This window comes from Nanorana parkeri, unplaced genomic scaffold (genome assembly GCF_000935625.1).
Source record: "Nanorana parkeri isolate BGI_ZX_2015 unplaced genomic scaffold, ASM93562v1 scaffold172, whole genome shotgun sequence".
NCBI classification, from domain to species: Eukaryota; Metazoa; Chordata; class Amphibia; order Anura; family Dicroglossidae; genus Nanorana; species Nanorana parkeri.
Window position 1 is genome coordinate 1,797,352 of NW_017306440.1, and position 11,734 is coordinate 1,809,085.

Genomic DNA, 11,734 nt, shown 5'->3' on the forward strand with positions numbered 1-11,734 from the left:
TTTCTACTGCTCACTATAGTAGGCTTCGGGGGATTGCCTATTTTAGTTTTGTGACCTGAACACTTCCAGAATCAGAACGGTTAAAGCAGCCCTTGAGCTCGAGGGGGCCACACACACTGGTCGAATTATGGTCAGCAGACCTCTGAAAAAAATTAATCCAATGTATGGCTGACTTTTTTTTCTCACTGTTTGAGGGAGCTGGGGAGTTTTGTTTGCCATATTTAATCTGTGTGTTCTGTGCTGGCAGATTTCATTATTACTGATAGATGAGCACACTGTCCTAACAAAGACCTCAATGCATAGTATGTTAAACAATCTGTGAGGGCAACTGCATCAACATAGCACTGACACCCTACCGTTGTGGAAAAAAAATCTTTGAGGGCAAAAAAGATTTATTAACTTTTTTTACTTTATGATTTTTTTTTTCTTTAAATTCAATCTCGTGATTGCACAGCCTCCTTGCTTGACCCTCTTTCCTATTGCAGGGGTCATGTCTCCATTGCCTAAGGATGGAAGGCGCATGACATCAGGGGCAGGAAGTTCCCAGTCTGTCCTGCATTCCATAAGGCCAGGCAGGAGAGCAGGGCTAAGGCTAGAGAGGTGTGGCCTCAATCTTAAATAGTGCACTGCGCTTAACAGGTTAAGGCGTATGTAAAAACTCCACATGAATAAAGTGCCTTATTCAACACAATAGGGGGAATTTATCAACACTGGAACAGTCAGAATCTGGAGCAGCTGTGCATGGCAACCAATCGGCTTCTTTTTTTCATTTTCAAACCTCAACTGAACAAATTGAAGAGAGAAGCCAATTGGCTACCAAGCACCGCTGCTCCAGATTTGGTCTGCTCCAGGGTTGGTAAATTCCCCTCAATGTGATTATTCCACCTAATAAAATGCTCAAATAGTAAATATACATAAAACTGTCAATTAAAAACAGTCCACTGCATTCAGTGTTAGTAGTGACTTGTGCAAAATAGCAAATTCATATCATGGATAGTGACATGTGCAAACAAAAAGAGTCCAAATGTTAAGCACTCGGATCTGTAACAAAAAAACAAAACCTAAATCTTCCGTGCCACCTATAGTGCTCCTTTCCACCCTCCGTGAACGGCTAATGCAGGATTCGCGCACTCCAGAATTCGATGACCCCTTTGCTGGACGGCATAGTGCAGTATTGGCTTCCTGGCTTACTGAGAGGCTTCCCTTCACTTCAGTAGGCAGAATCAGAAATGGACCCAGGATGTAACTTCCTTTGCTAATACCAGTAACGATTCAGAGTATCTCAATCCATCTCCCCAGTGTACTCAAAAGGAAACAAATAGAGCCACATCGCGTAGTATGTAAAATCTGTACTTTATCACATGAATAAAACCTACTTGCATAGCCAAAAGGCATTCGCATATACAGGAAACTCAGTTCTGAGTGTCTCTCCACATTGTTCATGGACGTTATGACGTCAGCATGCGCCCGCCTGTCTACGCGTTTCATCACAGGGACTTTATGGCCTCAACAATGACTATGGGACTACAGGCACTGTCTCTTGTATCTCCCACTCAGAAGTGGCATAACTATAGCCATAGCAGCCCAGGTGGCTGCTATGGGGCCTGGGGTTGGAAGGGGGCCCTATTAGATTGTTGAGGCAAATTAAACCTAAAACATGTGAAGATAACACAGCATTGTGTCATTAAGGGATGGAATGGTTGCAGTTGATGACAAACCTAATTCTCTATAAACTCTACAGTGTAGGAAAGCTGATGTGAGATGCACAAGAGGAGTCTTTGGGATTACAGTGTCATTAGTCACAGCTCAGAGAGGTCATCAGGGGCTGCCCCCGTCACATTTTTGCTATAGGACCCCATGATCTGTAGTTACACCCCTAGAGCTTAAGGATGTAAACTGGTCATCTGGTCCTTCCAGGTTAATGAGAAACATGCGACTCCCTCCTCTTCCTACAACAGCAAAAAGTTTCCCAGCACACTCACCAGCCAGCACGCAAAAAAAACTGGTCTCACCTCTAACGTTAAAAACAGAGGTTTAGATACACTTCTTCTGCAGAAAATGTGAAAGCCGCGCCAAGGCACCTCTACATAGTGCGGTACCTCCTCTTCCTGTTGCATGACTGCACTAATGCCTGGCATATGGCAGCTCAAGCACCCAGCCCTGTCACCTGGCGCAGGATGAGTCCTCCACTTTATGTAAGCTCCAAGTCGCAATTTTCACAGGGCTTCTCCTCCCTTCCCTGGGCAAACTGAATATCGGAGCAGCAAACGCAACTTTTAGAAGCATGGGCTATATAATACCATGCATGGGCATGAAGCATGGCCATTATAGTACCTTGTCAGCACCATCTAGGGATACTAGTGATGTGTGAACGGCATCTGCCCAGCTATACGGTGGACAGAACATTTATGGACCCCTAAGATTCAATGGTTAGATTTATTTCACATCACACATTTTTGGTGCTTCAATACATGACATCACTATATGTTAATGGAGTAAGTATGTATTACAATTTATAATAAAAATTATATATAAAGCTTCTGCTTAACGTCTGAATATATTTTCCTCTTCTTAACAGGTCGTATCCCTGACAGCCTGAAAAACTGCGTCAATAAAGATAACTTAACTGCAACGACGCATTGGGCCAGTATGGAGCCGGCCGTGGTTCACCCAGAATTAAATGGCGCTACTTACAGGTAAAAGCGGACACTCTCTACAGCTGTGTATATTCAATGGTTGGATGCTGGGTAGTGGTAAAGATCTGTGTTGTGTGTAGTAGTGGACTATTAACGCACCAGACCTGCTTTATCACATACTGTATGTAAAGCCAAAGCTGAAAGCCACCCTTTCCCCAAATTTAGGATAGGGCAGAGATGGGTAGAGACTTTGGTTTTATTTGCAGTATGTGTCCCATCAAGGCGATTTCCCTTCACTTCCTGTCCCAATGTGAAAACAAGAAATAAGAGGCGGTCTCCCCAAAAAGAAGGAAATATTACATTTTTAGACAGTTGTCACCAGATCAAGTATGTTCCTGTAGGAAGATTTCTCCTTGCCTCTTGTTCCTTGTGAGACGAAGGTCAGCAGTACAGTAGAGAGAGTCAGGGCCCATTCAAGCTTGAAGGAGAATTATGAGGCAAGTGATTTTCCCTCAGCCTCATAATCTGAGCCGACCTGTGACAATGAATCTGTACTGTTGTGGTGCATTCATTATGAACTTGCCCCAATGGATTAAAAAAACATGCATTACTTTTTTTAAACGTAGCACCCCGATCGCAGTATAGGCATTGTGGTGGCTTGTGCTCTTCTGTACATTGCGTTGGGTTGCTGTTCACAATGAATGGCACCGCTCTTATAGCAGGTGTGCTGACGTGTTGTGGCAACTCGAGTTAAGGTGTGTGTCACAATACACAGTGGTGAATGGGCCTCGAATCTCCCCAGTTGGGACACGGCAATAAAACCTTGACAGGAAAACCTTCCACATTTTATCCAAAGTTTAAGAAACGTTTTGGCTTTACGTTCACTTAAAAATCTGAAATCCATAGGAGTATACTGTATATCTTGTCCATACGCAACTAGCTACAAAGATTTTGTCAGGATTTGTAGTCTATATCAGCTCTGTGATGCATTATATTCATGGTGACTTACACATTGTATATTCTGGTTGTATGTTTATCTGGGTCTGCCAAATACAGAAACAAGTGAAGAATGAACAACATAGTTTTAAAAAATCCCACTACCCTTTCACTTGTACTGGATTTAAAACGAATGGGCTGTAAAAGAGAAGGGTGGGGGTCGGGGGTCCCCATGGCTTTGTGTCTGTTTTTTATGTGATTGGGGTCTAATAGAAGCAGAAAGTCTTGGACTCTTTTATGCCACATTCTAGTGTTGGGGCGCTGAAGCTACACCTGTAATGTAGTCTCTGCCCTGGAACAAGAATTTGGGTGAGACAATAGATGATCCATGTCTGAAGGTGTCCCTCTACGCCCTGCCTCTCCTATAGAATAGATCCAACCCATTTGTATCGGATATACTGATCTCTGGTCCTCCTCATCAAAGATGTATGAGAGAAAAAGACCTCGAATCCCAGGTTGTGACTTGTGACTCCACGGTAGGTATCTGCATCAAACGTGGTAGGAAATCACATACAGAACTCAAGGAATGTCTAAAACCAATTTCCTTTGCTATTAAGCATCGGCCCCTGGACAGTCTCCTTCGCTGTACGGGGCTATAACAAAGGATAAGTTTACTTTCCTTTTTTTAAAACACAAACATTCATCTCCCCCCTGCCCTCCTTAGCTAACCTGCACAGACCCCCCCAATCCTGCCCCAGTTACTTTGCCCCATATCCCAGTGTTTTCTCATCCAGTGTTTATAGCCTCTCCCAACGCTGGCAACATTGACTTGAATGGAGCTGTAATACTGAGGATCTTCATTCTCCATACACAGCCCCATTGTGACCTTCATTCCGTACACAGAGATATTCTGAAGAGAGGCTGTAAGCATCGGAGAAGAGCACAAAGATAAGTAAGTAAGGCATGAGGTTAGTGCAGACTACGTTATAAAGGGTGGGGGAGGGGGGCACTGGGGTAACCCTGTAATTCCAACTTCTTAAATAGTACAGTAGTAGAAGAGTAGTTGTCGCCTCTTCTATAGTGCAGAGGACGTAACAATCATAATGGTGCATTGGATAATTTGAGGATCAGAGTTAAGGGGACATTAAACCTTTGGGTTTTTTCAACTGTTTCTATTTAAGGGGGCCAGACTTACAATACTTAAAAAAACATTTAAAGAATAAAAAAACATTTTATAATTTCCATGTTCTCTAGTATCCAAACCGCCAGCCACACCCCCTCGTACGAGTGCCTCCATCAGTTGGCCGGCTGTTGTGGAGGCACCCGTGTGTACACGCTCACAGCTGTGCGCGTCCATAGACGTACACAGCGTGGGGCCGGCCATGCCTCAACCCTTTCAGTCACACTTTGACTGACAGCAGAAGGAGCCTATGGCTCCTCTGCCCTCAGTTCCCTCCCCCACAACCAGGAAGTGCGGGGAAACCTGAGTATCTTTTTGGTCCTGGCGGAGGCTGCAGATAAGTGTGGGGGGGACAAGGGGTTACAAAAGTCCAGGGTGTTATTTGCCTTAATGCAGAGAATGCAATAAGGTAAAAAACACCAAACTTTAGTACTGCTTTAAGCCCACCATATACATTAAAACTTGACCATACAAGCTTTATACAATCAACTTTAGAGTTCCTAAAACTATGTAATAGGTGGATCTGTAAACTATCCGCTCAATCTGTATCCATTTCAATAGGCCTGTACTCGTACTCGCCCAAATGCTCCGATACCTTCCCCAGTACCAGAACATCCGGTCAGAGGGAGATTTCCTCTGACCGGCAGTGCTGTAGGGGAACATGGAGCCAGCTTCCCATGCGATCAGGAAGCTGGGCGGCGATTAATGACCCGCTTCCTGATTAGCCTGTGAGCTGGCTCCATGCTGATTGACTGGGAAGCCAGCTTTCTGGCCAATCGCAATCAATACTGCCAAACATGGAACAAGCTATCCCAGGCAATCAGGAAGCAGGGCACATGTCATTACCAGCCGCCCGGCTTCCTAATTGCCTGGGAAGCTGGCTCCATGCCAGCGGAAGCATCGGTATCTGTACTCGGTATCTGTACTCGGTATCTGTACTCGGTATCTGCACTCGGTATCTGCACTCGGTATCTGCACTCGGTATCTGTACTCGGTATCTGTACTCGGTATCTGTACTCGGTATCTGTACTCGGTATCTGTACTCGGTATCTGTACTCGGTATCTGTACTCGGTATCTGTACTCGGTATCTGTACTCGGTATCTGTACTCGGTATCTGTACTCGGTATCTGTACTCGGTATCTGTACTCGGTATCTGTACTCGGTATCTGTACTCGGTATCTGTACTCGGTATCTGTACTCTGTATCTGTACTCGGTATCGGCAAGTACCGAAAGCAAAATATTGGTACTCGATACTGTAAAACCGGTAACGGTGCATCCCTAACAGTGAGCTTTAAATGGGTTACCCTATTGACTTTGTATCTGTCCTATTGCAATCTAAGATCAGTTGATCTTTCTGCTTTGCAGGTGAACCTTAATTGCACAGGAACAAACCCACCCCATCCGGCCTGAATCAAACTTTCTAAAATCTTCATTTATATTCTCTACTTTTTTCTTTTGGTTTTTTTCTTTTCTCTTTTACGCTTTTTTTTTTCTCTTCTTTCTCTTTTCCTTCTATCCCACTTTCTTTTTATTTGACACATTTGACTTTTATCAGTTGTAAGCTTTGTACCTGCCCTTTACTCCTTCTGCAGTTACACTTCTTGCAATAGGACTTCTACTGCTCCGTTAGTTTCCATATCCTAATATACATATATTTATGATGGCGTTAATATTTAATAATGACAGGGACTGGAAGTGGCGTTAAGCGCTGCCTTTTATAGTCTTGTAATATTGATCGAGTGCCTGCCTGTCCCAGAGGTAAAGATTACCTGTCTCTGAGAGGAATATGAGATTAGGTGAGCGCTCCCATATTGATTTATCATCTGAATTATCATTATCATTCTGATCTGTCAACGTTCTCCATTGCAGAACCGAGTTAAAGATCACAGCATAAGAGCAGGCTTTAGTCTATGCAAAGCACGCACACATGATAATAGTGAATGGAGTGACATGCCAAGGTGGGAACATGCTAGGGCTCAGTGCAGACCAAATTCATGTTTGTATGTAATAGTCTCTACTGGAAATTAAGTGGTTGTGTCTGGGATCAATGTAACTTTTGACATGTGCCTTGGTCCCTAGTTCATAGCAACATCCATCTCCTGTCCTTTTTTTTGGTGAATGAAAGAGCTGACTGCAGGTGAAGCCTTAGAAAAGATCAAAACAGGATAAAAAATCTCCGACCAAGAGCTTTGTGTTTTTTGGGGAAGCTTTATGTAGGGATGCACCGAAATGACATTTTTTTAGACCGAAACAGAAATTTCAAAATTTGTCAGGCCGAAATGGAAACAGAAAATGACTTTTATTTTGCAGCTTTTTAAAAATTATTTTTTAATTAGATTTTTATAGTTTTATTTTTTTAACTTTAGTGTTAGGGCCTTTAGGGATCTATACAGGCCCCTGCTGTTTCCCTTTAGAAGTAGAAAAAGAGATTGAGGACACAGTCTTAAATCTCTTTTTCTGCAACCCCTGTTATGAATGAACAGAAGGTCTCTATACTGAGTGCTCCAGTCCATTCATAAGGAGATAGTATCAGTTACTAGGTCCACAATCATGAATGAACAGGAAGTGATGTGGAGCACTTCCTGTTCATTCATAACTGGGGACATAGCAAGGTTACAAACATCGGTGTGATCAGAACTAATCACACAGATGTCTGAGCAGTAGATGGAAAGGTCAGCAGATATTGAACATATTTGCTGATCCTCCCTGCTCTCCATTCTGAACCATTCCGCCCCTCCTGCAGCTCTTCTCGTCCCTGCTCACACTGTCAGCCCTGACAGCATCTCTCCTCCCTGCTGGATCGGCTCTGTGTCCCCTCTGATCCCCGCTGAATCTGCTGACACAGGTGGGGGAGAGCAGCAGGGATCGGATGGGACACAGACCTAACCTTGCAGCTGGCACCCAGCGGGGAGAAGAGAAGCTGGGGATGCACCACATTTTTTCCCATTCTTTTACTATCGGCATTTTGCCCGTAGTGCCATTTTCTGCCAAAATATTTTGGCACATCCCTAGTTTTATGTCCTGTCCTGTCTCCGTACAAATAAAGGCTCCTGTATGACAGTCTAAGCAAGCACTAAATTCAATTACTATGTGATACACAAGCCTCATAAAATAAACAACCTTTACCTTCCTTGATGGGTCAAATCCTCAATTTGTGTCTCACATGCTCTCCGTCCCAGACACTGCAGCTCACAGTAGAAGGGTTTCAGCATCAGAGGCAGTATTATCAATCCAGAAAGCAGTGAGAAGGACCAGATACTGATTGTCACTTCTCTATCACAAGCCTGTAGAGCTAGTGTGAAAAGTCATGCTGCCTGCAACATACCATTATAGTTCACAGCCTACTTGAGTAACAAGTCTGCTCTGAATTCTGGAGCAGTGCAGCATCGTTGCCGCACAATCCCGACTTCGCTGGCAGGATCATCAAGCAATGTAAGGGAGATTAAGAGAAGACTGTAAGTGCAGATGTATTTATAATTAAGAGCTGCAGCACACACTTAACGGGAGGCCATCGTTCTTCTAGGAGATTTCCCTGTAAGATTTTGTGCTCGTTTTGACAGGTTTTTGATCATTCAGATCTGCTTCTCTAACCATACAAGTCTGTCAGAGCAATGAAGCAGGTCAGAAGGAGATCATATGCGCCTGCAATAAATTATGCTTAATCTCAGGAGCCTCTCACACCAAATCCGAAAGAAAGTCTGTCGACACAATACTGTCTGTGTCTGCATAGCAGAGACTTTGCACTTCCTGTTCTCTCTGACACCCAACGCCTGGACAGGAAGTGAAGGAAAATTGATGGGAAAAAGTTTTGTCTGGCATTTAGCTTTATTCTCTACAATTATACCAGGTGTATCCAAACTTCTTCTTGTGGCATTCTGCATATAGAAGGCTATGAATATGTCCTATTCTAAACAGCTTCCAGTATGAGTCTAGAAATGCAGCAGTGTGTATTAACTGGAGTTTAGCCCAGTTCACTTGTTTTTTGGATAGCATAATCAGGCCACTGATTGACTTGACCCGTTTGGAACTGCTAACCAAAACATTCTTGGGACTATAGGTGGGTTAGATGGGAGTGACCCCATTGGGAGATTTTGCATCTAGTTCCAAAGACATGACTGTAAGTGAGTAGAAATCTCTCCTAATTTGGGGGAATCCCAACAGTTTCAATGTTTCTATTTAGGGCCGGATTTACTTTCTGCTGCCCCAAGGCCAGGTTCCTCAATGTGCCCTCCTCCCCGCCAAACCCCCCCTCCCCAATGGAGAATGGCAACCAGATGGTGGGGGTGGCAGGGTTGGTTTTAATTTTTTTTTAATCAATTTTTTTATTTTACTTTTTTAAGTTTTTATTTATCTTATCTTTTATACTTTATTGCTTTTTAATTCTTTTTATCTTTTTTTATTTGATAATTTTTTACTTTTTATCAATTTTTTTACTTATTTTTTCACAATTTTTCTGTTTCACTTAACTTTATTGCTATCACACAGAAGTTAACAAGCCCCTGTGTGATAGCATTTGGAGGTGACATGTTCTCTTTATTGAACCTGTCACCTCCAATACAGGAGTTCTAGCACAGCACTGTGCTGGAACTCTTGTGACAGCTGAGAGGTAAAGGCTGCGAGTGCAGCACTGCTGTCTCAGTCTTTAGGAGAACGGACGTTGTGCGCTCTGCTCCCGGCTTTCCATCCTGAACTACATTGCTGTGGTCCTGGCTCCCCCAGAAGAGTGGGGGACCCCTACAAAGCATGATGGGGAGGGAGTCAGCCAGCGAGGAGAGGCAGCTGGAGGTGGGGGCAGGAAGGACAAGCAGGCTAATTACAAGTCATCGCTGAGATCACTTGTACAAAACGAGCTGCAGCTTCCCCACTCTTCATTTAGCTCTGCTTGCCTGAAGCAGGGCTAAATGTAGAAAAAAAACGACACCTACACCCTTGCCGCCCCTCTACTCCCTGCCACCCTGAGGAAATCCGGCCCTGTTTCCATTTGAATTAGATGTTTCTAGCCAAGGTATTCCTGTGCAAACAACCAACTTATTTCCGCTCCCTTCTTGTCCTAAAGCGCCTGGTAAAGTATATCAGAACTTTGTTTTGGGTGTTTTTGCTTAGTTTTGCTGTCTGATAGGTTTCTATTGCTGTCTGTTTGTCCTGGTGACTGAAAATGGTGGCAAATCCATAATTGAAATGATTTACTAAAGAGAACTTTTCACAGTGGGAAAGGAGCAGTGATAAAAGACTGGTTTGAACATGCACTACACCGCATGCATCACTAAAACACATTGCCGTGCTTTCTCTTTTTTCCCCCTTCACTTCTAATGTTATTCCTATGCACCTGCATTGTGTTATGTTGGGTCAGAACACGTTGTGCACAAATGCAACATATCCTGGGTTTTTTTCAGCACATTGATGTGAGCTGAAGTGATAAAACATGAGGCAAATTGCCTTGTTATGTTGGGAATGTGTTGGTCACTAATGCTGCTGGTGTGATGAAATGAAAAAGAACAATATTTGGCTTTTCGATATGAATCAGATCTCCCCATTGGGTACTGAACATTCCCAACTCTACCCAACACTGTTTGGCTTGTATTCTACTTTAAGGATGCATCAATAAAATGCAGTTATAGTCTATTTGTTGTGGGGACGGGTTAGGTTCAATACAGTACTGAGAAGGAAACTTTTATTAACCCTTGCAGTGTGGCTACCCCCCGCACTGCAAGGGTTAGCTGCTCATTGTGGTCTAGGGAGGAAAATAAAGTTTTATATGCATGCTCTTAGACTGGTCCTTCCAGCTTTGCTCCCCCTCTGCGTCAGCGATCTAAGGATCCTCGCGTCATCACGTTCTATACACATTGTATAAGACATGAGGACGCAGAGGGACATACCATTGCTGCAATGTAGGAGATATGCAGGAGGGAGCGCTGTCACAGCCGGCCGGCTCAGTGTAGTTCTTTAAACTGTCAGTACTCATTGTGCAATTATTATTTATTGCCTTATTTTGGGTACACACATTTTTTAGGCCCATATATTTCTAATTCTCATCTTGTGAGCAGCATTTGCCATGTACCATTCTGTAAATTGACCTGGGGTTTCTTCTTACAGGTACCCTCCAGGTGTCGTCAGCGTGGCCCCTGCTGGCATCCCAACTGCAGTTGATGCAATCGTCCCCAACGCCATGCCTTTATCCCACGGTCATCCTGCCGTGGTTCACCCACCCCATACCCCTTCTCCTGGCCAAACCGTCAAACCAGAAGCTGACAGAGACCATCCGAGCGACCAGTTGTAGCCAAAAACCTAAAAAAAAAAAAAAAGTGAGAAAGACGACCATTCCTTGCATTGGAGATCTGTAGATCGACGGAGACTGAAGAAGCCTAGAACATGAAGATCAATGTCATCTGGATTACAGATAGAGGCAAAAATAATGAACTTGAAGATCGTAATTGTTTTTAGAAATTGGTCCAAATATACAGTATAAAAAACGAGAGGCAAAGAGAGCATTTGGAAACTTTTTTTTTTATTTTTTTTTCCCCCCTTCATATTAAAAAAAAAAAAAAAAAGATGTAGTTTGTCCCTGTTCAGTGGACTGACCTCACTGTTCTGTGTCCTGTTTGGGTCCTTTGTTAAGCAAGAGAAGTTAGTAGTTAATTATCTCATGAATGTACTTGTCTGTGTACAGTTTTTAGAACATAAAAAGGGTTTGTTTGCATAACTATCGATAGGGGGGAAAAAAACCATAAGGGAGGCATTCAGCAAACCACTTTTGAAATGGAGGAAAAAAAAAGCTAAAAAAAATAAATATAATTTTGTTTTTATATGTTGTAACATGCCCAGTAAACAAGGCAGTTGGCAACCTTCTCAGGAGAATACATTTTCCCATTTTATTTTCTTTAACACCACACAGTGCATTGTTATTTTTTACCTGCTTGTCTTATGTATATTTTTTTTTCTTTTGCCAAAAGAGCTTTTTTTTTTTTTTCCAAATTTATTTT

General features: G+C 43.1%; 1 protein-coding gene across 3 annotated transcripts in view; it reads left to right on the forward strand.

Moving 5' to 3' along the window:
* Nucleotides 1-11,475, forward strand: part of CTBP1 (C-terminal binding protein 1) — a 326,081-nt gene extending 314,606 nt beyond the window's left edge. For all 3 annotated transcript variants that reach the window (XM_018554762.1, XM_018554764.1, XM_018554763.1), the window contains 2 exons: nt 2,579-2,696; nt 10,848-11,475. In XM_018554762.1, the coding sequence (XP_018410264.1) occupies nt 2,579-2,696; nt 10,848-11,031 (302 nt within the window). In that variant the 3' untranslated portion in view covers nt 11,032-11,475. The remainder of the gene's footprint in view (nt 1-2,578; nt 2,697-10,847) is intronic.
* Nucleotides 11,476-11,734: the final 259 nt, after the last annotated feature.